This window comes from Zootoca vivipara, chromosome 2 (genome assembly GCF_963506605.1).
Source record: "Zootoca vivipara chromosome 2, rZooViv1.1, whole genome shotgun sequence".
Taxonomy (NCBI): domain Eukaryota; kingdom Metazoa; phylum Chordata; class Lepidosauria; order Squamata; family Lacertidae; genus Zootoca; species Zootoca vivipara.
In genome coordinates, this window is record NC_083277.1 from 48,861,293 (window position 1) to 48,889,092 (window position 27,800).

The following is a 27,800-nucleotide window of genomic DNA, read 5'->3' on the forward strand; positions in this document are numbered from 1 at the left end:
GGTCCACCTGGATTGAGCCCTCTGACATTGGGAGTAGGGAGCTTTAATCCTTTGATTCCTGCTGAGCTACTGATCCAGATTAGCAGTTGCACCCGCTATTTGCACTGCCATTCACACAATATTAGGACCACAGTGAAAAGCAAAATCTTGTAGCCAAGTAGTTCCCAATTAGCTAATTACCATGGACCCATTATTTTTCAAAAGCCAAGCCACGGACCATCTACTTTTGAACATTTTGATAACTCTATGGTAGTTACCTCTGCAAAGCAATTTTTGGAACAAAATGTGGGGTAGCCCCCAATAATCAAAGGATCTTAGGTATACTAAAACAAAAAACAAAAAAAACCACAACCAACTAGGGCTGAGCAATACCTGGTTTTCAGTATCATGATATATCAGCAGCTAAACATCACAATATTCTGATATATGACAATGTCTGAAATTGTAGCCTATTTGTAGTCTCTATCTGGTGCTTCTCCCACATGCTAGCTATTTACTTTTCTAAAAACTAAACACAATTAATGATTGTGTGAACTGAGTCTCACTTAGTTTGATTCTGATTGGCACTATAGTCTTGGTAAGCAGCAAGGAATTGAAAATGTGACCCTATTCAAAATGCATGAATCCTGGCTTGCAAAGTCACATTTGTGCCCCCAGAAGAAATTCTGGGCAGAATATCCCAAGTAGTTCCCAGTAGTTGATGTTAACGGGAATGAAAAGCATTGTGCTCAGTTCTGATAAATATAGCACTTCATAAAGATTTCTGTGACCTTCCTTTGTCAATTACCAGAATGTAATACTTAAAAACTGAACTACCCTCATAGCTAAGGTCATTCTCACCATCTTGCATCCTCCTAAGGGAAGGATTTGCTAGTTTAATTTTTTTCCCTTTAAAAGACTCAAGCATTAGAATTGGTCTTTGTTTCACTGAACCCTTATTGAAGATTCATTGCATTTGCATGAGCGCAAAGTGTTTTCTGGACTCATAATTCATTAAAATTGGCATTTCGCTCACTCTGTTCTGCATCACTGGTACCCAAAGCCTAAATGCATTGGTTGTAATTATGTCTCACATATTCCAATAGTGTTTTTAGGACTACAGTCTCAGATTGCCTTGCCACTGCTGCCAAAATCTGCAGTTGTTTTTCTCCAAGCCTGGAGAAATATAGTAAGAAGAAACTTCCTTAGAGAATTTCATGAGCACAAATTTGATATTCCAAGGTCTTCTATTGTGTTTTCTTTTAAATTCAAAATGTAAGAAAGCTATTTTCAGGCCATGCATGTTGGCATTTGTTCAGAAGGCAGAAGCCTACTTTCATAATTTTTTCTCCAAATTTTCAATGAGAGATTTGATTCCTTTAGGTATAATCCTGTACCGATTACCCACTGGTCCATCCTCCTGCCAATCATCTGGTTTCATTACCTCAGGTGATTGGCAGGTCAGTTGTTCCACCTTCTATGTTGGCCTGTAAAAGGGGAGGAAGATTCTTCACAAAGCAGTACCAATCTAGAAGTTACCAAGACCTGAACCACTATGTCCAAGCTATCCCTGACCATGAATGGTCATAGCAGATACACTAGCTGAAGCCGGAAGAAAACAGTCTTAGCCTCTGTGTCTCCAGTGATGTGGGACAGATCTAAGAGTATTTCCAAGCTATATATCTGCTCCTTCACGTGGAGTGCAACTCCATAAAGAACAGGCAAACTACCAGTTTCTTAAATGCAGCCAGTTTAGTGCTCTGGTTTGTCAAATATTTGCCAGAAATTGCTTGAGCCATCTAATTTGCCAAATAATCAGCTCCTGTCACTTTCATTAAAACTTCATCTAGTGTCGAAGTACATATTTTTCTTGGGTAGTTCCATTATGCTGTCAAAGATCTACACAGATGCATATTATTTCTCCATTTTCTTGATGACTGTGACCACACTGTTGCACAACACAAAGTACTAGGCAATTCCTTTAATTATGCCATGTTTCTTAGCTCCGTTTTGATCTTGTGATGTAAGGGAATGGACTTTTATGTGAAGTGTGAAGTGTGATTTTGAGTCACACCATTTATTTAAAGGAGATATTGCTCTTAACACTTCATCTTGAGTTGCACTCCATAGAAAACAGGAGGAGAAAGAGTCTTTATTGTAATAACCCACTTCATTCATTTTAATAAGTTAAACTTATGCATATTAATCAAGTATTGGGTTTTATAACAGCTAATAGCCCTAGATATAATGCATTCCTATACAATCCTTCCTGAAAGAAAAATACATCATATAAAACAGGACACAAGAAATACGTGGAATAATTGCACGGAACTGAACAACAGTATCTGTTTTAATCTTAAAAATCACTACAGCATTCCTAGGCAGCACCAATAAATAGAGTTCCTTTAAGAGTCAAAGTAAGAACCACATCTCACTAGTAATTCTATTAATTAAAGTTTAATTACCCTTGAGTAAACATTTCTACGTTTAGACATGTCAAGATTCAGCACATATTTTTACCAATTTTTCAATAAACTAATTACTAACATCCATTAACCTATTTTGCTTTCAATGTATAATTAACTACCCAGTTGTAATTCAAAAGCATTAGGCAGCAAAAGAACAAAATAGTGTTGATAGCGATAAATGCAAATGCCACAGGCTGTCTCAGGTGCTGGTGAATTTTGCCATCATTGGGCATATTTTAAGCTGACGACGTTTGACAGACCTCTGTAAGCAATGTGGCAGTTGCATTCTGCATTTAACAGCCTGCATTGTGCAGGATATAGTCTCCAAAGTTCCTCCTAACTATGATTCTATAGCACTCTTTTTGAATCATGCCAAATTTGCCAAAATGAGATCTGACTAAAGCTGGAATCTTTAATCAAAAAATCATGGAACCCTTTTCTCCTGCAACAATATCACTTGAAGGATGCTGTGTTGTGTCATGGTGTCCCTCCACAAAGGTGCTGTGGAGTGTATTAGGAGTGTAACTTGCCATAACAGCAAAAAAGAAAAATGGGGGCAATGTTGTCTATACTATCAGGCATTCCAATTGTAAGTGCCTCCCAAAATTGAAGTCAATTTTTGCCAGTCATTCTGAAACCATCCAAAAATGTCTCCTCGTTTTTGTTACAAGATATAAAAGTAAGGAGTCACTTTTCACCACGTCCAGACAAGACACTCTGTGTCCTTGTATATAATCCCCCAAGGCACCTGCCATCATTCCTAATTACCAAACAGAAATAATGAAGAAATCCGTGGTAAATGAATATTTTAAAAATCCCAAGGAAAGATGTATTCCAGGATGCATATTTTGGTTTAAATGTTTGCATTATATGTTTTGCAAAATATTTTTTCTGCCATGTTTGCTCAAAATTCATTTGGAAAGTTCTGCTTTTGCAGGTAGCATAATGTCTAGGGTGCATCATAGAAACACATGATGCAGATTCCTCAAACTATTTAAAATTTTCTGGATTGATGCCTTATTATAACTCAAAACCTTGCCTAGTATCAAAGAGAAGGTGGTTCAGCCGTGTTCAGTGCTTCCAAATAAAACCAAGCAAAGCTTGTGGTTTCGAGGCAGAACCCGGAGAAAAACTTGTGTTCATCCAAATGAAAGAATGTTTTCACACGGCCTTCTGTGAACTGAACACAAACCGACGAGTCTGGCACAGCAAAATGTTCTTCAAGTTGAGCACAAAAAAGGTCCAGTCCAGAGAGGAACTGAATAAGTGTGTGGGTGCTAAGTGCACCAGAATCAGGCCCAAACATGCTAATGACTTTTCCTAGGATTGTGGGGATTAATAACAATGTGTCTCCTGCAGTTATTTGCAACCTGAATAAAGCAGGAAAAACTCTTTTTGACTTTGTCAAGTTTTTTTTTTAACCTTTTCCTTCTACAGAGCATAGCTCATTTTCCTTTGAGAAAATGTTTTTCTCACTGGGCTTTACTTGAAAACACGAGGGATATGCCACCTCTTCCACTGAATGACAGGCTAACAACTAGGTCTTCTTTAGCAGAGGTCTGGGTTGTTACTTGCCTAACAAAGGAAACTATTGAGGTGGAAATAACTTCACCACCGTGTCACCTCTGTTTACCCAAATCCTTTTCTAAGAAGCAGCAAGCTGTATTTCTAAACCATGGTAAAAGACTTGAACAGAGCCAGTAAGCAAAAATTACATCAATGGGTTCCCTCAGCTGCACCCTTCTCATTTGATAGAAGATGATCTTCCCTGCTATGAAGGTTTAGTTGTCAAGTAAGTCTCGTTCCCATTCTATATAACATGTACATTTCAACTGTTTCCAGCCTTTGGATCAATAAACCACCATCTTGGCTTGGATACATCAAGGAACTTCCACCACTATAGTTATAGCATAACCAACATCACACAACAGCCCTGCAGTACCACAGCTTATCAGAGATGAAGTTTCATACAGAGGCATGGGGTTATTTTTTACATTTTGTGGCCTGCAAATTCAGACACTTGCTTTCATTCCCCGTGCAACTAAGGGATCCCTAAAAATATACAGTCGTAGCTTGGTTTTCAAACAGCTTAGTTCTCAAACGTTTTGGCTCCCAAACGCCACGAACCCGGAAGTGACTGTTTCGGTTTGCGAAATATTTTTGGAAGCTGAACATCTGATAGGGCTTCTGATTGGCTACAGGAGCTTCCTGCAGCCAATCAGAAGCCACACTTTGGTTTCCATCTCTCTCTCTCTCTGACTCCATTCGTTGAGGAAGCAACATCTTCTTAGTCTGATATGCTCTCTTGGCTTCCAACCAAGAGAGGACAAAGGCGCTATCTCCTTATGGGGTAGTTTCCAGGTATATTACTTTTGTAACTTAAGTCTGCCTTCTAGAATCCATTTGTGAACAAAATGAGTGAGTGAGTAAACTCTTTTTATACTTTTATAGAACACTGTTCTGTGTCTATCTTTTTATGAGGGACTAAAGGGGTGGCGCTGTGGGATAAACCACAGAGCCTAGGGCTTGCCGATCAGAAGGTCGGCGGTTCGAATCCCCACAACGGGGTGAGCTCCCATTGCTTGGTCCCAGCTCCTGCCAACCTAGCAGTTCGAAAGCACATCAAAGTGCAAGTAGATAAATAGGTACCATTCCAGCGAGAAGGTAAACAGCATTTCCGTGTGCTGCTCTGGTCCACCAGAAGCGGCTTTGTCATGCTGGTCACATGACCTGGAAGCTGTATGCCGGCTCCCTCGGCCAATAACACAAGATGAGCACCGCAACCCCAGAGTCGGTCATGACTGGACCTAATGGTCAGGGGGTCCCTGTACCTTACTGCAGAATTTTAGTAGAAATACAGCATTTACACTTTTAAAAGGAAAGACTCAGGTTCCTCTCTGATCTCTCTCAGTGTTTGTGTGTGTGTGTGTGTGTGTGTGTGTGTGTGTGTGTGTGTGCAGCTGGCCTCTGAGCACATCTATACTCCACCACATGCTCCTTTTTAATTTTGTTGCTTTGAACACTTATGTCTACTGAGCACAGCATGACTGATGGGGTTAAAAAACACAAGAGAACCTGCTCAACATTTGCTGAAATGAAAGCTTGGATTTCTCATCAATCATTTAAAAACAAGTCTTAGCGGCTTGTGCACACAAATTATTCCTCTTCTGAGGCACAGTTCTGCACCAAACAAATGCTTCAATGCTTCAGGTTTTTCACAGGATAGTTATTTTGTACAAATAAATTGCCCAGATAGCAAGGAAATTGGCTTAGCATAAATTATTTTTTATTACTTAAAATTTGGTAAGTTGTCATTTACCAGAATCATTGCCCACACTCCTACTTGGACTGAATGATTAATATTTGGATTCTAGGAAGTGGAAATGCCCAGACGCATGTGGTTGTGTCCAATGGTGCACAATCAGCATTCTACTCTCACAACGTAACATCTCTCTTTCTGCACACCCCCAAAATCTGCTTTGGAGTGTACCTGGACCCTCTACAGCAAGGGAGAAAAGGCAAGTTTCATTGCATAAGCAGAGGTCTGTTATGTGAATGGAGCAAGAGTGGTGGATACAATTCATGGTTAAGAGAGTTATTATCAGGTCGCAGTTATTCAGGATGAACAATGCAACATCTCAGAAGCACCAATGAAATTAATCAATTTTCAAGGTTAAGCCACGGATGATGTCCAGTTATGCAAGTTTTTTTTATATAAAAAAACAACAACACGGGAAAAACAGTAATTGTTGGGGAAACAATAGACTGCTTTGCCTTCCCAAAGATGACCAGGCACAAGCTCCTGGGTTATGTACAGTTATGGCAGAAAGGAATAGAGAAACTCCACTCAACACATTTGACCATGCAAATTTTGTGTCTCTGCATTTTAGATGCAATTACTCCCTACAAACGCTGTAGCAGCAGATGGCCAGAAATATAAACACACATGAAGAGAACTCCTGTGCTTCCTTCTCCTAATGCTTAGAAACGCAGGGGAAAATTCACTAGATATTTTTGTGAACATCTTTCAGCCAGCATAGTTAGCACAGAAAAACATAGCCAAAGAAACATTGAAGCACTGGGAGCAAAACAAGCAAAGGAACACTCTCCCGCACCCTCGCCAAGTATTCATCACTAAAATGAGAACACAACTGGAATATAACCTTAGCCAAAAACCAAAGTAAGGGCAATAAATTTCCTAAACATCAGGAAATGCTCAGATAAGGTATTATGTACGATATGCCATCTCCTACACATTGATAATATTTGGCTGAGATTAGCAGTCCCTTCCAACAGAAATCGAAGTTTCAGGGCCATACTCAGGAAAGTCTTGCAATGAACTCTTACAGATACTGTAATATTCAAATGAAAACATTCCCATCCTCTTAACACACAAGCATACACATACTGTATACACAAAATACTAACCATCATGTGCAGAACAAAGTTTGACTTTAATGAGATGTGCTTTCAAGTAAATGTGTCTGGATTGCACATATTCATTCCCATAGAAAAATATTTTTTTATTTCCTATTATTACGGAAGAGTTATTGGTGTCACCTAAGTGAATTTTATGTAAAAACAGTTTGCTGCTGAAATTCTCACGTTGCCATAAACCTACATTTAGCTATTATTGTTTGCTCCACACCTTTCATTTGAAGAGAGTTAATATTGTAATTAGTTTAGAATAAAAGTTTAACTATACTTACTCCCAAAATTCCATGACTGGAGAAGTAGCATTCTGCAAATATTCTTGAGAACAGTTGGTCATATTAATTTTTTGAAATTCTACACAGTGTTCTATAAAAGAATGAAAAACAATAATGCTGTGATGTTAAAACTTACAAGTTCACTTTGAATATGTTAAGATCATGGCCACAGAGATCTGAAAACAAGATTCAGTCACATGCTTTGATTACTAATTCATACTGGTTGTCCTCAGAAAGGTCTTCACTAGCTGCTTTTGGTTTGTCCTGTTACAACTGCAACAGCCAGACCAGTTGGAGGCAGCAGAAATAGGATAATTTCCTCTGATTGCTAGGGAGTTTAATCATGCATTGTGCTTGATTCAGTTGACCGCAATTCAATTCCTAATGCCTATCACTGGCTTGGGAATCTCTTTCTACCAGAGGAAAGGTGGACTTAATATGGCAAGTGACAAAGCTACCATTTGGCACACTGTTATCTCTGGCATGAGAGAAATGGTAGAAAGAGATCAAAGCAATTCTCCATTATTGAGTTGACACTTACTATTTGGACAGCATTGAATATTGGCTAGGCTTTCCTAAACAGATGCCAAAAAGGACACTGAAGCACTATCATTTCTGATGGACTTGATACTAGACTTTTAATTTACCTAAACATCAATAGATTCAAGTAAGAGTCCCAAACTGTTAAAATGAATAAAAGAATGAGGATGAAAGAGTACAATTCTACTAAAAATTCATTAGATGAGGAATATGAAAATAAAACCCTTACCATTTAAGAATTTATTATTTCCCTTTCAAGTGGGATGAACTAATTCAACGTGCCCTTATACATCACCAAATAAAAGAGGTTATTGGTTTGTAGTTTATAAGAGAATTAATATTTGCCAAAGGTTAGTGTGAGGGGCTTTCCACTGGACTCAACAAAAAGAACCCACAAAAAATTGAAGGGGTAGGACTGGAAGTATAAACAGATTGGCAACCCTTCCACACCTTTTGTGTTAGTGCACACATGTGACCCTTTCTTAATCTCTGCCTCCATATACACACTTGCACACACTTTTCATTGCAATGTTTAATGATTCACAATAGTATGCAAATGTGTCCATCTGTTGATGGAAAGCTGTTTTATCCAGCAGTAGCTGTCTTAAAGTTTACAGTGAGCTCAGATGTAAGTTTTTAAAATAAAATTAATAATAATAATGATAATGATAATAATAATAAAGACTAAATGCCATTACATAAGAGGTAAAAAAAACCCCCTACATATACCCTCTCTATGTTTAGTTTGCAAAGTTTTAATAAACAGTTAAGGAACATATTGTACCACCACTTTTCAAACCAGTGTGTTTTAGAAGGTAAGATTTTCGAAAATTAATACATGCTTTTTAAACCAGACTCTTTAATTCATGAAGCAAAATGATGTATGGGGGAAGATTTGAAGGCATTACTTTTATTATTGGAATAATCAACATTAATTATTGGAATTCATCCCTTTATTCTTACATCATGTGATGCAAATCTGAATTATGCTAATTTTCACCATTATCTTGTTTGGCCCCATAATCATTTAAATATTAAATCACTCTGCTGCTCTTTTAACACATTCATACAGATTGTATGTTCATTGTGCCCATACCTGTATTCCATTCATGCCCACAGGTTGCCCAGGGGAGCTCTGTTGTAAAGCAGTTAAACAAATAGAAGATGGCCCATGCTAAAATGATGATGTAGTAAACATTCAAATGTGCCTCAATAACCTGGGTAGCATATCCGATACCTGCAAAGTACAAATACAGGAACTTGTTTCAGCATTGTTAAAGGAACAAGGAACGAGAGTCAGAAAGCAGTTTTTGTTCAGATTCTAAGTTTGTCACTTGTTAAAAAGAAAATCCTGAAAATATAAATGTAAGGGCTGTAAGGGAAGAACTGGTCATGGGGGGAGCAGTCTTTGAATATATGTGACAAATTGGGCATTGTAATGAAATAAGGCCAAGGCTGAGAACAGCAGGGCTATGCAATGGGTTCAAATGTAAGTAAAGCATGTTAAAGTGTTGGAAAAATGATTTTAGAGGTCCTGTTTCAATGTATAGAGAAGAGGAAACATTCTAAGTTTACAACAAAGCATTTAACATTTAACTTTTAATAAAGCATTTAACTTTTTCCTAAATTCTCCAGATATTTTGCATGCATTATCTGGCTAATGGTTACCTGTAAGGTGATCTGGTATCATTAACTTTTGCACTGTATCATTATCCCCATACTATAGACTGGGTGGGATAAAGCTACGGTTATTCAATGAGTTCATGGCTAAAGTGGATTTGAACTGAGGATTCCTGAGTTTTCTGGTCCTCTGATGTGCTGCACTGGTCAGGAATTGGCATGATTTGCTAACTAAGTTCTGAAAGCATCAGTAAGAAAGGTGTGTAGAATGGCTGGTGCAATGTTTTTGTTGTTGAAGGAAGCAGTAAAAAAATATGTTTGCTCCATTTGTAAGATATTTTCAAAACTCATGAATGTTTTGTGTGTGCACATGCATAGATAGACGCATACATGTTTATATATGGGAAACAAGATATAATTTGACGTGTACCTTCAAACAGTGGACAAACTTTCCTCCAACATGTAATGCCTCCTTCGCTAGTGAACTGTCCCAAGGCAGTTTCCAGGAAAAACACTGGTATTCCACAGCAAATAAAGAAAATCACATAGGGTATGAGAAAAGCACCTAAAAGCAAGGATTGGATATGTATTATTTTGCTTGATCCAGGTCCTTAAAGATAAGTAATAAGTTTAATTTCATGCATAAATTATTTATACAAGACTACCGTACATAGCATCACTTTATTGTCTTATCTCAAACAACACTCTGGGCTCATCCACCCTTGACCTTGTACCATGCCTAGAAAGCATGGGTCTGAGTGGTTTCCCCCTTGCCCCACTCCTTCCCAATGGAAAAACCTCTCTATAGTGATAGATTGGAAAAAATGGCAATCTGGGAGAAACCTGAATTGCTGTTTGCTTTGATTGAGCGCTGAAGAGCAGTTTCCTCCAGGGGAAAGCAACAGGACAAGAGCAAGTATGGATGAGCCTCTGTCTTGAATCATTGATATAGCAAAGGAATATTCATGCGGGTAAAGATGCATAGCTCTGGCCCCTGAATTTTCAAAATTGATTTTTAAATGCCAACAATTTGTTCTACCAATAAGCTTAATATTATCCAATACATATTTCAGGCTGACTTTTACTTACACCTGAGTCACAGATTTAACATACTCTGGGACATGTACCCATGGTCTCTAAAAATTTATTATAAATACGAGCTATAATAATCTTGTGCATGTGAGTATTAAACCCACTCACAAAACAAAGGCATTCACACACTATGGATAAAAAACTACTATATTATCAATATTTGCAACCAGAAATATCAATAGAACTGACATTCCCAGTTAAATGCTTGGATGTTATTGACTTGGACCTGGTGTAGAGCACACAGTGCTAATGATGCAGTTAGGCAATCATAGATCCTGGACTTGATTGGGGGGGGAGGTTGGGGGGGACCTCCTTAGATGGCATTCTGTCTTCACTTCAAAATGCGGTAAGCCAGTCCTGCTGAGTTTGGGGGCCCTTGACTTCTGTCCTAAAGCCCTGACTTGATGGCACTACTGTACAACGCTTATGCCATTGGGACATGACTCAAAATGACCTCTCTGTGGCAAGATACCTGCCAAGCCGAAGACATTTAGAAGCATTTACTGCATGGATTCTCAACCCGTCATGTGTGCCTCCACATACCCTTCAGTCATTACAAGGAATGTAGAAAGTGGGCATGGAGACCCAAATCATTAAGGCTACAGTTCATTTCATAAGTGTTCCTATTACGGGTCAAGCATTGATCAGTCACCATATGGACTATATTTGCTGCAGCACCAATGGCAAATGTAACAAGAGAAGATACTTGAACAGTAAACAAAATGTGTAGCATGGAAAATCTAACTAGTAAATGTATAACTTTTATGGTCTGGTTACATTGTATTGCACTTCACTTTGAATTACTTCTTTTTTTGCTTTTTATGCATTGCATTTTACTATTACAGTCGTACCTCGGAAGTCGAACAGAATCTGTTCTGGAAGTCCATTTGACTTCTGAAATGTTTGACTGGGGAAGCCCCGTTGGACGTTGGATCACTTCCAGTTTTCAATCGTTCGGGAGCCGGAATGTTCAACTCCCAAGGTGTTTGGGAGCCAAGGTACAACTGTATTTGTAAATTGCTTAGAGACTAGTAAAGTGACTAATTACCTAAACAAATGATACTAATAATAGTTCCAACTGCATAGTTCTAAGCTATTTTAACTTTAATTTGTCTATACTTTTTTAAGCAACTAAACTTAACTGGTGAAACTAACAGTTAAATATTCTTGTTTTGCCTTCCATTCATGCAGCACACCAAAGCATATACTATGCTATTACTTAGCCCTGAAAATATAGCAGGTTTCCTTAAATAAGTTTGCAAACAAAATTATTTTATTTGGATAGTAAATAGGATCACAGTAATAGACATTCACTAAAAAGGGGGAGACAAACAGTGAAAGCTGAATATTTTTCATGTGTCATTAAGTAGTTTGGTAAAGTCTAGAAAATATTGCTGGGTTGGTTCTAGAGAGCAAGTGGCATGCAGAATTTTTAAGAAACTGAATCTTCTTCCAGTACAGTTTCACCTCTCTCATATACACCAGTGGACCTTAGTAACTGAAGCATTCTAATAATAATTTAGTGCATTAGGTAATGATATTCTAAGTACACCTACTTGAGAAAAATGAAACAGCATTTCAACAAACATTTAATTTTTCAAGTCTTCCAAAGAGAGCACAATCTTTATTCAGAAACACCTTCAATTCTTGGTTTTCCTTTCGGAAATAAATTACATTGGCCATTTGCTGAAACCTATTGTTTCAAAGCTTTTCAGAATACAGAATTCTGGTTCTTTCCTAGATGCAAAGCACAAATCCACCGTAATTTATTTTATTTTTATTTGGGTACACTGTACTCTGGGTACACTGTGAGTTTTTTGGGTGGTTTTTGTCATCAGCCTTTGTAAAAATTATGAAGATCCATGAGGATCCTTTGTGGGTCAGTGCTTCTGTGGTGCTAGAAAACATCAGATCTGTAATTTTTACTGTGCAGTCTACCACTGCAAGCTTTAATTTTGTGGTTTCAGAGGATGCATAAAATCATGCAAATTCAAGGTCTGTTTTAGTTCTACTGGATCAGACTTTTGCCTAGACCCCTCATAAAAGCAAAGACGTGTTCATGAGTGTCTGTCTGTCTGTCTGTCTGTCTGTTGAGGAGCAAGGAAAAGAGATCTGGGGAAGTGGGGAGGAAAGCAACCAAAGTAGTGGTGTCAAAATAATCTCTCAGAATTCCAAAAAACCAGAAAGGATGGCAACCCTTGCTGCTTACCCAGGAATAAGACCCACTGAACTCAGTATGACTTACTTTTGAGTACAGATATATAGGATTGAAGTGTTTGGCCTTTATATATAAAAAAGCAAACAAACCAGTTTCTGTGTCGAAAACAAGCATCAATTCTCAAAATACCTAAGCAAAAACTGTACATTTACTGCACCACCAATCAAGTATCATCAATGTGCATGCTCTAATATGCATGTGAACAAGAAAAGATAGGTGATACATTTTAGCACTCAACACTCATACCACACAAATTAATGATTTATGTAGAAACTGGTTCGTTGGCATCTCTTAGATAAAATCCTAAATCCTCAAACCATGTTTTGCCCCACTTGAGTCTGTGATTTGAACAATGATCAATTTGTTTCATGCAAATTTAACCATGGGCAGAATTCAATTGAATAGCTGTGCTAGCAGGAGTCCCACTAGCACAATGGGGCATTCCCCCTTTCCTCCCCCATGTGCCCCCCTCAAGTCTGGGGGTACTGGGAGAATCCCCATGTCATCATTTGGGGCAGGGAAAGGGAGATCATTCCATCTGGCAAGCAGAAATGGAATGATGGAATGATCATAATAGTGCAATGCTGAATTTGTCCCATGGTCTCTAATATATCAACTAAATTTAACATGGAAGAAGTGAAGTTCTGAGTCAGTATTGCACTAACAACTGAAAAGCAGTACTTAGACTCTCAAATAATAATAATAATAATAATAATAATAATAATAATGAGCTTCTGTATTCCTATGTAAACATATTTCTTATTTTGCCCTGATGAATGTATACATTGAAGTAGGAAATTTGCTTGATCATGTGGCATAAAAATGACACCCCCAGCTTTGTCAACATCATGTAACAAAACAGCATGAGGAACTGACTAACAGTAACAAACAAGAATCGTTGTTAATACAGAAGATCTTGTTTTCCTGCCACTGTGTAGCAACAGACGACAATAAAGAAAAGCAAGTAAACCTACACACTGTGCTTTTAAGAGACGTAGCAAACCAAATGGGCCAAATTCATGATGGTGTTTCACAGTACAGAAACACGAAAGATTTTGGCCCTGCACTGTTGGCAGAGAAACAAGAAACAAAGATTCACACTTTCTGTGCTGCTTTGACAGGCTACCCAACACACAGTTTCCCTCATGTTGTTTAAAGAACACAATCCCCATGTCTTTTGGCAGTGTTTGAATCTTTGCAGTATACCTGCTTACAAATGCCTTAGGTCAGGATAGAAATAGGCATTGTAAGTGTACTCAATAGGTTGAGCACACATCATAGTCCCTCCCACTTCCACCAGCACCTCTACTTTTCCACGTTTGAAGAGCATCACCTCTTTGCCAAAGCATAACCTACTAGCCATATAGTATGGGAGGTTACTCTTCAATGGACAATCCAAATCTCCCCCTGACCACATGGAACTGGTTGCACAATTGCTTAAATTCTGGTCTAAAAGCTTATCTGTAGATAAATTACATTCATATTCAATGGCCTTAGTCCCAAAAGTGTGCTTAGAATTGTAGCCTTATAACTTTAAGGGAAGTGGAACTATGTATACCAAACTAGTGTCCATGTCTCTGGATTTGTGGGTGAAGATGGAAGGTGGCATATCCATCATTTTTTAAATATCTATGCTGATTATTAATTGTACTTTTCTTGTTTTATTTCTTCTATTGTACTTTATTGTATTACAATTTGAATTCTGTGGAATTAAAGTTGCTTAAAGAGGCAGAAAAATCATTAAGTGGTACACCAAAAATATAGTGGTCCTTGGAGGGGGGTGTTTGGGAACCACTAGAGTAGGGGGTTCCAAAACTGAGGTTCATGGACCATCAGTAGTCCATGAACTTCATTAAGGTGATACACAGTGCCTCTGCATTAAATATTAATTTACATTTTAAACTGTATTTTATTGCTTCTTTTATATCTTATATTGTTTTTATTGAATTGCAATTTCATTTCTATGAAAATCAATCAGCATCTAGCCCAGTGCATTATAATTGCTACAACTGTCAAGAACCTCAGCAGTTTTCAAGTGGTTAATAATGGGGGCGGGGTGGGGGGAGTTAGGCAACCAGTAGTCTAGAGAATGCATTTTCTTATCATTGATCATATGTGCATATATGCTTATATGTTTCTTACATTGTATAGTTACTATTATGAATGTGATCCATAAATATATACCTAGAATAGATAATACCTAGAATATTTTGTCATTAATAATCTAAGGATAATAACTAATCCAAATTACGTTTCATCCTGCCTCACAATATCACAGTACTGTGCTGAATGCTGTTTAGAGTTTGCTGTAACAGTATGTCCCTTCTTCAGTTTACAATCCACCCTCTTTTCCTTTGAAAACATTGATCATATTTGCCTCCTTCTGCTATTACAGAGCAGAAGTTCATCAAGTTTAGCATTCAGGGCAGGATCCAATGAACCATGCTACTAGCTCTACTCATCCCAAACATCTTTGACTTGTGGTTCTCAAGAATCAGTCACCTCTCCCCCAACACACAAACACACAGACACACACTAATGAATCATAGCAAAATACTATTGAAACACTTTCAAAAGCAGCATTTACTGTGGCATGACTTTAAGAATCACTATTCAAATGTTTTAAAAGTGGAAAATTCAATCGATCCTCAGATATATTAACACCTGTTTACAATGAGCAAAGCAAAATAGAACTATCCATTCCATGTTGACTGTCCCAAGAACAGCATTCAGAGGTTCTTTCTGACACAGAGAATCGATGATCTTATAAAAGCATTTCACTGTGTGTTGAATTGGGCTGATGGTTATATTTTTGAATACTAACATAGCTAGTAGCCAATGGCAGACCTTAAAATCACTTTTAGAAGCTATTTAAAGCTGGCGGTCATCACAGAGCTCCATGACAATATAAGTGAAGTCTACCTAATTTGTAAAAACAGAAACTTGAGGCTGCTGTGCCAACACCATGCCAAGACGCCATTGAACTCCATCTGAATAAATATGCTTAAGGTTGTACTGTGAGCATAACTTCAGTATGCAACATAAAATCTCTATAACTGTATAGAGTATAGTATATGTGCCAGTATAACTGGTAATACTTTCCAAAGTTATATTAACAAAAAGTCTAGTGGCACCTTAAAGACTAGCAAATATATGTGCACGCACACGCACATACACAAACACGCAAATGCAGTCACTGTCCACCATGCAGTTAAAGAAGTGTGTTGCTGCCGATAAAAGATCTTGCACAATGCACATGTTATTTGGGTGCTTCTAGATGGGGAATTAGTGGGACGCAGGTGGCCCTGTGGGTTAAACCACAGAGCCTAGGGCTTGCCGATCAGAAGGTTGGCGGTTTGAATCCCCGCGACGGGGTGAACTCCCATTGCTCAGTCCCAGCTCCTGCCCACCTAGCAGTTCAAAAGCGCGTCAAAGTGCAAGTAGATAAATAGGTACCACTACAGCGGGAAGGTAAACAGCGTTTCCGTGCGCTGCTCTGGTTCGCCAGAAGCGGCTTTGTCATGCTGGGCACATGACCTGGAAGCTGGCTCCCTCGGCCAATAACGCGAGATGAGCGCTGCAACCCCAGAGTCGGTCACGACTGGACCTAATGGTCAGGCGTCCCTTTCCCTTTACTTTAGATGGGGGATTAATTTGAAAATAGGCCATTGAGATTTTCAGATAGGATGTTAGCAACAAGTGTGCTGTTGTTAACATCATATATCCCTTAGAAATTGTACATCTGGATTAAATGGGCAAAAGATACAGTCTGACATTTTAAACCCAACAACATGTGAATGCTGCTAAAAACCTGCATGTCTGAGGAACTCTAACCCCACAATAAACACCCATGTGGTAGCACTGCTTTGCTAGGAGACGCTAACATGGATTTTGTCTAAACTCTATAATATTCACCAGCAACAAGCTTTAGGAAAAGAAACCTTCTGCCTGAGAGTCAAAACTGATATTTGTCATTAAATGAATTTTTTTTAAAAAACACCACCACTTTCAAAGGGTTCAAAGGGGTTGCATGGTGTGTTTTCAATTCAGTCTAGCCAACAAACCTTTCCTTTTATCAACACGACTCTACATAGTCACTACATTAATCTAAATTCCATACCGCAGGTGGAGCATTTTACATGCCATGCTCACACCTGCCTGAATACTGTACTAGCATACACTGAGAAAACCTCTTTTCCCTGACATTAAGCAAACAGACCATTCAGCGATTCCCCAGGGCATGAAAGCTATGCATTTACACATGATGCCATCTTACCTCCTCCATTTTTGTAGCAGAGATACGGGAATCGCCACACGTTTCCCAGCCCAATAATCTCCCCGGCCACAGAAAGCATAAATTCAACCTTATTGTTCCAGTGGCCTCTTTCATGCACTTTCTTATCGTTGCTGTGGACCAAGTTGGTACTTGAGGCTTCCGGGTCCAGAGCATCATCTGGCTTGCCATTAATTATAGGAATAGTCTTTTCAGCTGTCATGACTCTTTCCAGCCTGAAGAAGGAGAAGGAGAAAAGGGAGGGGAGATAGTAAGGAAGGTTTGGGTGTTGAGACATCCCTTTCTACTTGGTCAACACACCGTTTGCTTTGCATCTCCCCTATTTCACAAAAGCCTCAATAAAAAGCGCAGGAGATGCAAAACTTTGCCAGATCCCTGCTGCTGCTGCTGCTGCTGGGATTATTTAGCGCGACAAATACAAACGGAGACAAGGAGCATTGCGCTCCCTTTCCCCACAATCCCTCCCCTGACCAAATGCAGCAGCCTTGCAAAACTGCCATGCATCCCTGGGGCTGCCCGGCATCTTCCTAGGGTGAATGTAACGCGTGGTGAGGAGGCCGGATTCTTCGACTCACCCAGGACTCTGCCTGCGCTGTTGGGAGAGGGAAGAGGTCGGTGCCGGGCTCGCCCCTCAGCCTTCGGGCTGCGTCCCTCTTCGTCCTGTTGCGCCGTCAAACTGGGCAGAGGGGGCCCGCGGCGAGGCAGGCGTCCGCGGCGGAGGCTGCAACCGTGGCTGAGGGGGAAAGGCTCGTGATAGGCAGGGACGTCTGGTCTTCTCCCTGACCGCTGTCGCTGCCTGAGAAAGGCTGGGGTGCTCCTGGGCTGGCCACGCTGCTGAGGGGGAAATTTGCAACTGCTCGGCGGCGCTCGCTGAGGAAAACGCACAACACCCGCCCCCTCCACCCACCTCAGTCTGTCCCACCAGCTCTCCCGCCTCCCCTCCTCCTCTCCGCTTCGCTGCCGGCAGAACAGCACAAGCCCGCGCTCCACCTCCTCCTAAACGGCGACAAATATATATGTGTGTCTATTCCTACCCGCCCCTCCACCTCCTATATCCCCCCCCCGTTCCCGCCTTTAGGACATTACGAGCTGAGGAAAGCAAGGGGCGGGGAGGCCAAGAGCTACTAGCCCTGGCCACATGGGTGCGGGAAGCTGAAGCAAGCTAGCCCAGGGCGCCATGCGGCCGAGGAAGAAAACGAAGTCATTGCCAAAATGCAGGCGAAGCTGGGCTGAGGGGCGAATGAGAGAATGGGAGGAGAAGCCAGAAGCCACCCGCGTGAGACACGGTGTGTGAAATGTTCCACGAGATTGCAATGGTCTAAAACCAGGGGCAACAATGTCATTAGCCTCGCCTTTGGGGCATCCTCAGCATTAGCAGAGGCAACCGGTGTTTGCCAGGGATGTGCCCGTGGCTAGCCAAAGTTCACCACTGAGCAGAGGCGCCAACTTGCACTCCAGATTGAGGGGCCCCAGCGTCATGCGTGTGTGTAACTTCATGTGGGCAACGCGCATCATGCGCCTGTGATGTGACCCATGCAACGCACCTGGCCTCCGCCTGACCTGGCCCACTGCTGCTGCCACACACACACCTGCAAATGTGCCCAGGCTGCCTTGGCCCACTGCCTCCTGCCAACTTACCATCCTGCACTTCCAGAAGTGAAGCCTGGCTTCCTAAAATATGTCTCCAGCAGCAGTGGACCTCAATGGAGGCCTTGAGGTGGCAGAGGCCTTGGCTTCACTGTGGTGGTGAGCCAACAAAGGTAAGGTTTCCAACAACCGGGGTTCAGAAGCATTGTTGCCTTAAACTGTGGAAGAAGAACATAGCCGCCATGGCTGATAGCCATCGCTAGCCCTCTCCTTCATGAATTGGTCTAATCTTGTTTTAAAGCCATCCAAGTTGGTAGCCATAGCTGCTTCCTCTGGAGCAAGTTCCATAGGGCTCCTCAATTATTTTGTTTGGGGGAGCCGAAGACCCCTCAGCCCCTAGGAGTTGGCTGCTATGCCATCTAGTCAACAAGAGTTTTGAAGTGATCTCTAAGACCATTCCTGTTGAAAGTAGCTGCTAGACTTGAACTCAGCACTTTTTTGGAGGAGCACCTTCCTGAGCAGCAGGCAGCTCAAACTGTTGTTGTGATCTAAGGATGCCGCTTCTACAGATGTTACAAGGTTTAGAAACCCTAGAAATACAATGATAATATAAACAAATGAGTTGTGGTGCCTTTCTTGTGACAGAGGGCTGCTGCACCTGGTCCTGCTTTTCAAGAGGAGTATGGGAGCAGTGGCCAAGAATAGAAACCAAAAGTGGAGAGGCAAAAGGGATAGTGCTTCTCTAAAACATATGTTTTTTCATTGTCCTATATTGAAAGATTTTTGGCAGAAGGTGACTGAAACTATCAACAGAACTGTACGGAACAACCTTACATTTACAGAGCAAAATATTCTTTTGAATTATATTCCCAGCACATGGAACTGTACAAAAGGACAGTACGACTGGGCTCTCCGTGCCCTTACCATAGCAAAAAGACTGATACTGATGAACTGGAAAAATAAACATGCAGCTCCCTTCTACGATTGAAGATTTGTACAAAATCGCAACATATGAACAACTTCCATATAAACACAGACTTTCCATGGACAAATTCAATGATATTTGGAATCCATTCTTACAAATACTGTAATAGGTTAAAATCTGGTGTAGTACAATAACAACTTTGTAAAGTACAGTGGTACCTCGGTTTTCGAACATAATCCATTCCGGAAGACCATTCGAGTTCCGAAACATTCGAAACTGAAAACTCGATACGGAAGCCTCAATACGGAAAACTCAGTAAGGAAGCCGCATGGCACATTCGACTTCCGAGGTGTGTTCGAAAACCGAAGCATTTACTTCCAGGTTTACGGTGTTTGAAAATGTTCGTCAACGGAGACGTTCAAAAACCGAGGTACCACTGTATGCAATACACTGTATACAATATTGGGGTTTTCCCCTCCCCCCTTTATTTTCCCTTCTACACAGGTACAATTTCTCTTTCCCTTTCTCTCTCTTTTATTTACATCTCATCATGTATAGTGCACATATAATTATGTACTTTTTAAACTTTCAATAAACATGTCGGGGAGAAAAGAAGAATAGAAACCAAAAGTAACCCAGAGAAATAGAAACTGAAAGTTCTGAAAAGGTCCTCAGGAAATGGGTGGCAAATACCCTGCTCTGGTGCTATTGTTTTGATTGGATGAGGGTTGAAAGAAGGCACAATAGTTTCTACTTACGGTTGCTAGAGACAAAAGCAAAGAAGGAGAGCTGTTTCTATTTGTTTAGCTATGTATCAGCAACTTCTTCAAAAAGCAGAAGACACCAAGTGAGCCCCAGACACATACTGAACATACTGCTTCACTTGATATCATGCAAGTAGCACCTAAAGAAACAGAAAATATTGAGGTACTGGTAGGGGCAGGGCATCAGAACCAGTGAAGGCAGTGAAGGTCCTGTGTGAGTGCCTGGAGGCAGTTGGAGGATGGATAGTGGCTAACAGATTGAGGTTGAATCCTGACAAGACAGAAGTACTGTTTGTGGGGGATAGGAGGCGGGCAGGTGTGGAGGCCTCCCTGGTCCTGAATAGGGTAACTGTGTGCCTGAAGGACCAGGTGTGCAGCCTAGGAGTCATTTTGGACTCACAGCTGTCCATGGAGGCGCAAGTCAATTCTGTGTCCAGGGCAGCTGTCTATCAGCTCCATCTGGTACACAGGCTGAGACCCTACCTGCCTACAGACTGTCTCGCCAGAGTGGTGCATGCTCTGGTTATCTCCCGCTTGGACTACTGCAATGCGCTCTACGTGGGGCTACCTTTGAAGGTGACCCGGAAACTACAACTAATCCAGAATACGGCAGCTAGACTGGTGACTGGAGCGGCTGCCAAGACCACATAACACCGGTCTCGAAAGATCTACATTGGCTCCCAGTACGTTTCCGAGCACAATTCAAAGTGTTGGTGCTGACCTTTAAAGCCCTAAATGGCCTCGGTCCAGTATACCTGAAGGAACGTCTCCACCCCCATTGTTCTGCCCGGACACTGAGGTCCAGCACCGAGGGCCTTCTGGCGGTTCCCTCATTGCGAGAAGCCAAGTTGCAGGGAACCAGGCAGAGGGCCTTCTTGGTAGTGGCGCCCGCCCTGTGGAACACCCTCCCATCAGATGTCAAAGAGAAAAACAGCTACCAGATTTTTAGAAGACATCTGAAGGCAGCCCTGTTTAGGGAGGCTTTTAATGTTTAATAGATTACTGTATTTTATTTTTCTGTTGGAAGCCGTCCAGAGTGGCTGGGGAAACCCATCCAGATGGGTGGGGTATAAATAATAAATTTATTATTATTATTATTATTATTATTATTATTATTATTATTATTATTATTACATCCCAAATGAAAATACTGAGGCAACTATTAGCACTGTACAACCTGAATAAGAAAAAGCTGGATATAGGGAACTACCAAAAAGCAAATCCTGTATCCAGTGCTTTAGAGTGGTTTTCACAATCCTAGACCCCCTACAGAAAGTTATGGATTCAAGCATCATAGTATGGGTCCAATAGTGTTTTGCCATGCATGGCTTTCTAAACAGTCTCATTGGTTGGCATTCATTGCTGTTTTGAAAGGACCTATATGTCATATGTCATGGACCGCAAGAAGATCAAGCCTATCCAGAGAAGGAGACGAAAGAGGACGAGATGGCTGGACAGTGTTCTTGAAGCTACAAACATGAGTTTGACCAAACTGTGGGAGGCAGTGGAAGACAGGAGTGCCTGGCGTGCTCTGGTCCATGGGGTCACGAAGAGTCGGACATGACTAAACGACTAAACAACAATAATATGTCATTATTGCATTTTATTTCCCCAGCTAGTAGTCCAAGGAATATGGGACACATGTGCCAACTGAATAGCAAATGTGCCAATTGAACAGCAATTTAATAAGTTCATATGTAAGAGCTAAATAAGAAAATAAACAGACACTGTACTGTATACAATCAACTCTTGTGTATTGTGCGCCACATAGCATTGTTCTTTAGACCATTACTTCTCTTTAGGGTAAGACCAGTACCACAGGTAACATGACAGACCTTTTACAGTTTCATGTTGAGTAAAGGGATGGTGTATTTTAAAAAAAAAAAACCCTGGAAACTTGGGCAGGCAATGCTAAGTACCCCTCTGCAAGAACACAAAGCAAGTTAATCAAGTTGTGTGGCCGAATTTCAAGAGAGGATATTTTTGTGAAGACTGATGCTTCCACAAATTTATCAGTTTTAGCAGATGAAACAGCAGATATTTCTTGCATACAGCAACTCTCTCTAGGTGTAAGATTTGTGGAAGAAAGTGAGGGGAATGCCTTTGTACATGAGGAATTCATTGGGTTCATTTCAATCTCAGAGCAAACTGTAGTAGGCATAGCCTACTGGGCAAAGATATGATGGTTGTTCCACAATAGCAGAAAAATAAGGTGAAGCTCAAGCACGAGTTAGGGCAATCTACCTGCAGGCAACCTTTGCTCCCTACTCGGCCCATAAACTGAATTTCACTGTAAGTGTGCTGTATGTAATACAGGTATCACAATTAAAGCTATGATAAAAATTTTTTGTGAGAGTATAATAGAATTATGTCTAATACCCAGCATAGAATTGCTGTTTGAGACACAGTGGATCACACAAATACAGGAAAATCAGTTTGTTTGTAGAAAATTACCCAAGTATTCTTTTGCAAGTAAATGAAAGTGCACATACAAGAGTTGCTCGGACTAGAGGAACAACACAGGAAAGCTAGCAAAGAGACCTTTAGCACAATAACAATCATATTTTGTTTTGCAGCATGGTAAAGCAAACAAAATGATTCTCCAAAGTATCAGTTATACATTTCCAACCCACAAAGAATTGAAGTTTGAAAGAAAGAGTATTGCCTGTATGTAGTACACACATCCCACTGTCCTATCTGAAGAAATCTTTGTCAGATTTGCATGTTATTTCTAAGCCTAGACAAACCTTGTTTCTAAACAAGTCAAGCCCAAATTGAGATGAGGCAAGAACAGGACCTTGGCAAGACTTGAAGTGTGGTGGGCTCTGGTTGACTAATTAAAAGGCCTTCATGTTATTTGTATACTTTGACTTTTGCAAGGCTGGGGAGTCAGAGGTGTTGTATGGTACATGTTATCAGAGTCTGAGGGTGGTGGGAGAAAGTGCTATTTTACTAGAAAAAGGGTTCAGGACTCACCCTTGTTCTCTTATAATAACAATGGCCATCTGAGAGGTGCCAGAACTCAAAACCCTGGTAGGAGAATTGTTTTCTTGTCACAGAGCCACTAATAAGATGTTGGTGCTTCTCCTTTCAAGGAAACAGCTAGATCTCATCATAGTCCTCTTATGCACACTTCAAGATTCCCAGGTTATACACACTTAATATTAAATCCACAAGTGTGTATACAGTTGTTTTAAATGTTTTATTTTTCTCTTTTTCTTTAATGTAATGATTTTGTTTATTGTGAAAATAAATAAAAATATTATTTAAAAAAAGATTCCCAGGTTATGACAGATTGGACAAAAGGAATACATCTGCATAATGCCTCCATCAAACTACTTCCATCTCCCTTTCAAACAATTGTCTTGTCTCCAGCCTACAACCTCAGATGGCATTTTGAAATTACCTAGCTCTACCCCATCAGATGAAATAGAAACAGTGGGTTCAGCAAACTAGTATGCTACTGGCACAGATTTCCATACCCACACATTCATGTATACAGGAGAATAATAGCAGGCACGGGTGTTCAATTTGGTGTCCTAGTTTTCTAGCAATTGATGGAGTCTTCTTGAGCTGCCAAGCAGTGATAGCACACAATGGACAGATTTGCTGGCAACATTTATGGCCTGAAAAGATAGGCTCCTGTTGAGTTTGGCACATGCTATTACAATATGCTTTGAGAATTGTAATGAAAATTATTTGTTGTCAAGATAATTCTCACAATTTTTTTTCATCATTAAATATTTCTACAGTGTTGTTCCTGTATTGATCATAATCTACAAATAGAAACACTGGAACATGTCCATGCAGCTGGACACAGCCATCTTGCAAAAGTTTTAAAGGTTAGCATGCAATTTGAATATGTTTAATGAAAAAATGACAAAATTAAAAATAATATACGACTTAGTGGATCTGACCAGCAAAGTGATATTCTGTATCCAACAGTGGTCTTGTAGGACTCTCATGAGCAGTATGAGTCCCAGGTGGCGCTGTGGTTAAACCACTGAGCCTAGGGCTTGCTGATCAGAAGGTCGGCGGTTCGAATCCCTGTGACGGGGTGAGCTCCCGTTGCTTGGTCCCAGCTCCTGCCAACCTAGCAGTTCGAAAGCACGTCAAAATGCAAGTAGATAAATAGGAACCGCTACAGCGGGAAGGTAAACGGCGTTTCCATGTGCTGCTCTGGTTTGCCAGAAGCAGCTTTGTCATGCTGGCCACATGACCTGGAAGCTATACGTCGGCTCCCTCGGCCAATAATGCGAGATGAGCGCGCAACCCCAGAGTCGGTCACGACTGGACCTAATGGTTAGGGGTCCCTTTACCTTTACCTTTACCTAGCTGGCCCAGCCACGCGTTGCTGTGGTTCTTTCCTGTGATTTCCCCTACTCTGTCCAGACACATGACTTATCCTGCCCCCTCCTCCCCCCCTGGTTCATCCCTCTGACTGCCCCCACCCTGTGACTGGCCCCACTATGTCCCGACCCATGAGCTATAGAGCCCCCTCCTCCCCCCCTGTCTGAGCCCTCTGTTGTTTCCGGGGAGTGTTGGCCCCTCCCCCTGTTTCTCCATACATTGGCTACTGCACACACATCGTGAACATATATATATATATATATATATATATATATATATATATATATATATATATATATAAATTTAAATTTAAATTTAAATTTAAATTTAAATTTAAATTTAAATTTAAATTTAAATTTAAATTTAAATTAGAACATGAGAAGCAGAAGTTACTATTGTTTTATTTTATTTTGTGGTTGTCATTTATTTTGGTGGGTATTGTATGATTTGGGCGTTGTTGTGTGTTTTGTGGTTTGTTTGTTGGTTTGTTTTGGTTGTTTGGATTTTCTACTTTTGGAGTAGGTGTTTTGAAAGTAGGATGTGGTGTTGGTTTGAGGACTTAAACTGGGGAGAGAAAGTGCATGGTTGTTGTTTTTTTAAAAAGATGCAGAGGCTGGCAATCAGTCATAGTATAAAGCCTAGGTTAAAAGGGGCACGGCTGCCCTTACTTAAAATGGCTGCCGTAGCCTTGCATGTGACACAACACCCACTAAATTAAAAAGCAAAAACCCCTCGCCGTTCCCCCAAGTGCATGTTAGGGAAAATGATGAACGACTGCCTAATGCTGCCAGGCGTTTATTAATGCAGCTGCCGGGAGAGGCTTTGGGCTTGGGCTTTGGAGGTGGAATGGCCGGTTTAGTGGTCGGCCTACTCTGTCCCAACCCACCCCCCACTACTTTGGCTGACTCAGGGTCCTCCCCCCCATGGCTATGTGTTTCCCCCCTCCCTTTGTTGTGCCTCATCCCTGTGCCCCTCCCATTGTGAAAGGCCCTATTCTGTTTGGTTTTTCCCTGCTTGGCAATGCTGCGGCCTATTGAAAAAGCTGGGCCTTGTTGCTGCAAAAGGACAGTTTTCAGTTGGTTGCTGTGGAATTTTGTGATGTCATATAGTAGCGCAGCTGCTGGAGTCTTCAGAGCTTCTGGCGGTGACGTCTAATTTGGGTGCCACTTTTTGTGTTTAATCATTATTTTAGGTGTGAAAGGTGTGGTTTTCTGGAAAAAATTTTTACACCAGATCCCTCCCTGATGTGCAAGGTACGGTTTGCCCTAATTTGTTTCAATTCAGTTCAGCGGTTATGGAGAAAGGCCGTTTCATCCACGTGCGCAATGCCTACATTTTTATATATATAGATACAAGCATGTAAATGTGGTTGGGGGCAGGGCAGAATCCCAACTCAGCCACAAAACTGGTTGACCTTGGGCCAGTCATTGCCTCTCATCTATCTCACACAGGGTTGGTGTGAGGATAAAATGGAGTGGGGAGCTATGTACACCTCCTTATAATAAAGATTAACAAGAAAGGAGATTCTGACTAAACATTCGGAAAAACATTTTTGACAGTAAGAGCTGTTCAACAGTGGAACAGACTCCCATGAGAGGTGGTGGACTCTCCTTCCTTGGAAGTTTTAAAGCAGAGGATTGGATGGCCTTCAGTTGTGGATGCTTTAGCTGAGATTCCTGCCTTGCAGGGGTTAAACTAGATGACCCTTGGGGTCTCTTCCAACTCTAAGATTCTATGATTCCATGTAAATAATCCTTTTAACTGGAGGTGCCAGGGATTGAAACTAGACTCTTAGAATACAAACCACATGCTCCACCCCTGACCCCAGAGGGAGAATATTTTTTTTAAAAAAAGGCTGCCACAAGTATCAGACAATAAATTGCATGAATCAGAGATGTAGTAAATAAAGGTAAAGGTATATATATATAAAACATGTAGTAAATATGCACTGTATGAACCAGTACTTTTGTTTTTGTTCTGATCAAGACTAATATGCTTTTTTATAAAAATTGTGTGAAGTTTTATTGGCTATCTACTCCTTCTTAAATGCTTCTCTAGTGAGGACCAATCTCCCTGAAATTAGACGGATATGATGCCCAAAGAGTACCCCAAGCTTCTTGTTTCATTCTATTCAGCTTTAAAATGTAAAAGGTAGCAAGCAGTTGGAGATATGAAAGGAACATTTCGTACAAAGATTACCATAATAAAGGACAAAAGTGGTAAGGACCTAACAGAAGCAGAAGACATAAAGAAGAGGTGGCAAGAATACACAGAGGAATTATACCAGAAAGATATGGAGGTCTCGTACACCTCAGGTAGTGTGGTTGCTGACCTTGAGTAAGACATCTTGGAGAGTGAAGTCAAATGGGCCTTAGAAAGCACTGCTAATAATAAGGCCAGTGGAAGTGATGATATTCCTGCTGAACTATTTAAAATTTTAAAAGATGATGCTGTTAAGGTGCTACACCCAATATGCCAGCAAGTTTGGAAAACTCAGCAATGGCCAGAGGATTGGAGAAGATCAGTCTACATCCCAATTCCAAAGAAGGGCAGTGCCAAAGAATGCTCCAACTACCGCACAATTGCACTCATTTCAAACGCTAGCAAGGTTATGCTTAAAATTCTACAAGGCAGGTTTAGGCAGTATATGGACCGAGAACTCCCAGAAGTGCAAGCTGGATTTCGAAGGGGCAGAGGAACCAGAGACCAAATAGCAAACATGCGCTGGATTATGGAGAAAGCTAGAGTTCCAGAAAAACGTCTACTTCTGCTTCATTGACTATGCAAAAGCCTTTGACTGTATCATCCACAGCAAACTATGGCAAGTTCTTAAATAAATGGGAGTGCCTGATCACCTCATCTGTCTCCTGAGAAATCTCTATGTGGGACAAGAAGCTACAGGAAAGGAGTACGACAAGGTTGTATATTGTCTCCCTGCTTATATGCAGAATTCATCATGCGAAAGGCTGGACTAGATAAATCCCAAGCCGTAATTAAGATTGCCAGAAGAAATATCAACAACCTCAGATATGCAGATGACACAACCTTAATGGCAGAAAGTGAGGAGGAATTAAAGAACCTTTTAATGAGGGTGAAAGAGGAAAGCGCAAATCATGGTCTGAAGCTCAACATCAAAAAAACCAAGATCATGGCCACTGGTCCCATCACCTCCTGGCAAATAGAAGGGGAAGAAATGGAGGCAGTGAGAGATTTTACCTTCTTGGGCTCCTTGATCACTGCAGATGGTGACAGCA

General features: G+C 40.8%; 1 protein-coding gene across 1 annotated transcript in view; it reads right to left on the reverse strand.

Annotated features, from left to right (window-relative positions):
* Positions 1–17,773, reverse strand: part of SLC6A11 (solute carrier family 6 member 11) — a 91,314-nt gene extending 73,541 nt beyond the window's left edge. Inside the window, exons 1-5 of the mRNA XM_035106212.2 lie at positions 17,496–17,773; positions 16,903–17,135; positions 9,747–9,881; positions 8,793–8,933; positions 7,157–7,247 (exon numbers count right to left, since the gene is read on the reverse strand). Of these exons, the coding sequence (XP_034962103.1) occupies positions 7,157–7,247; positions 8,793–8,933; positions 9,747–9,881; positions 16,903–17,122 (587 nt within the window). The 5' untranslated portion in view covers positions 17,123–17,135; positions 17,496–17,773. The remainder of the gene's footprint in view (positions 1–7,156; positions 7,248–8,792; positions 8,934–9,746; positions 9,882–16,902; positions 17,136–17,495) is intronic.
* Positions 17,774–27,800: the final 10,027 nt, after the last annotated feature.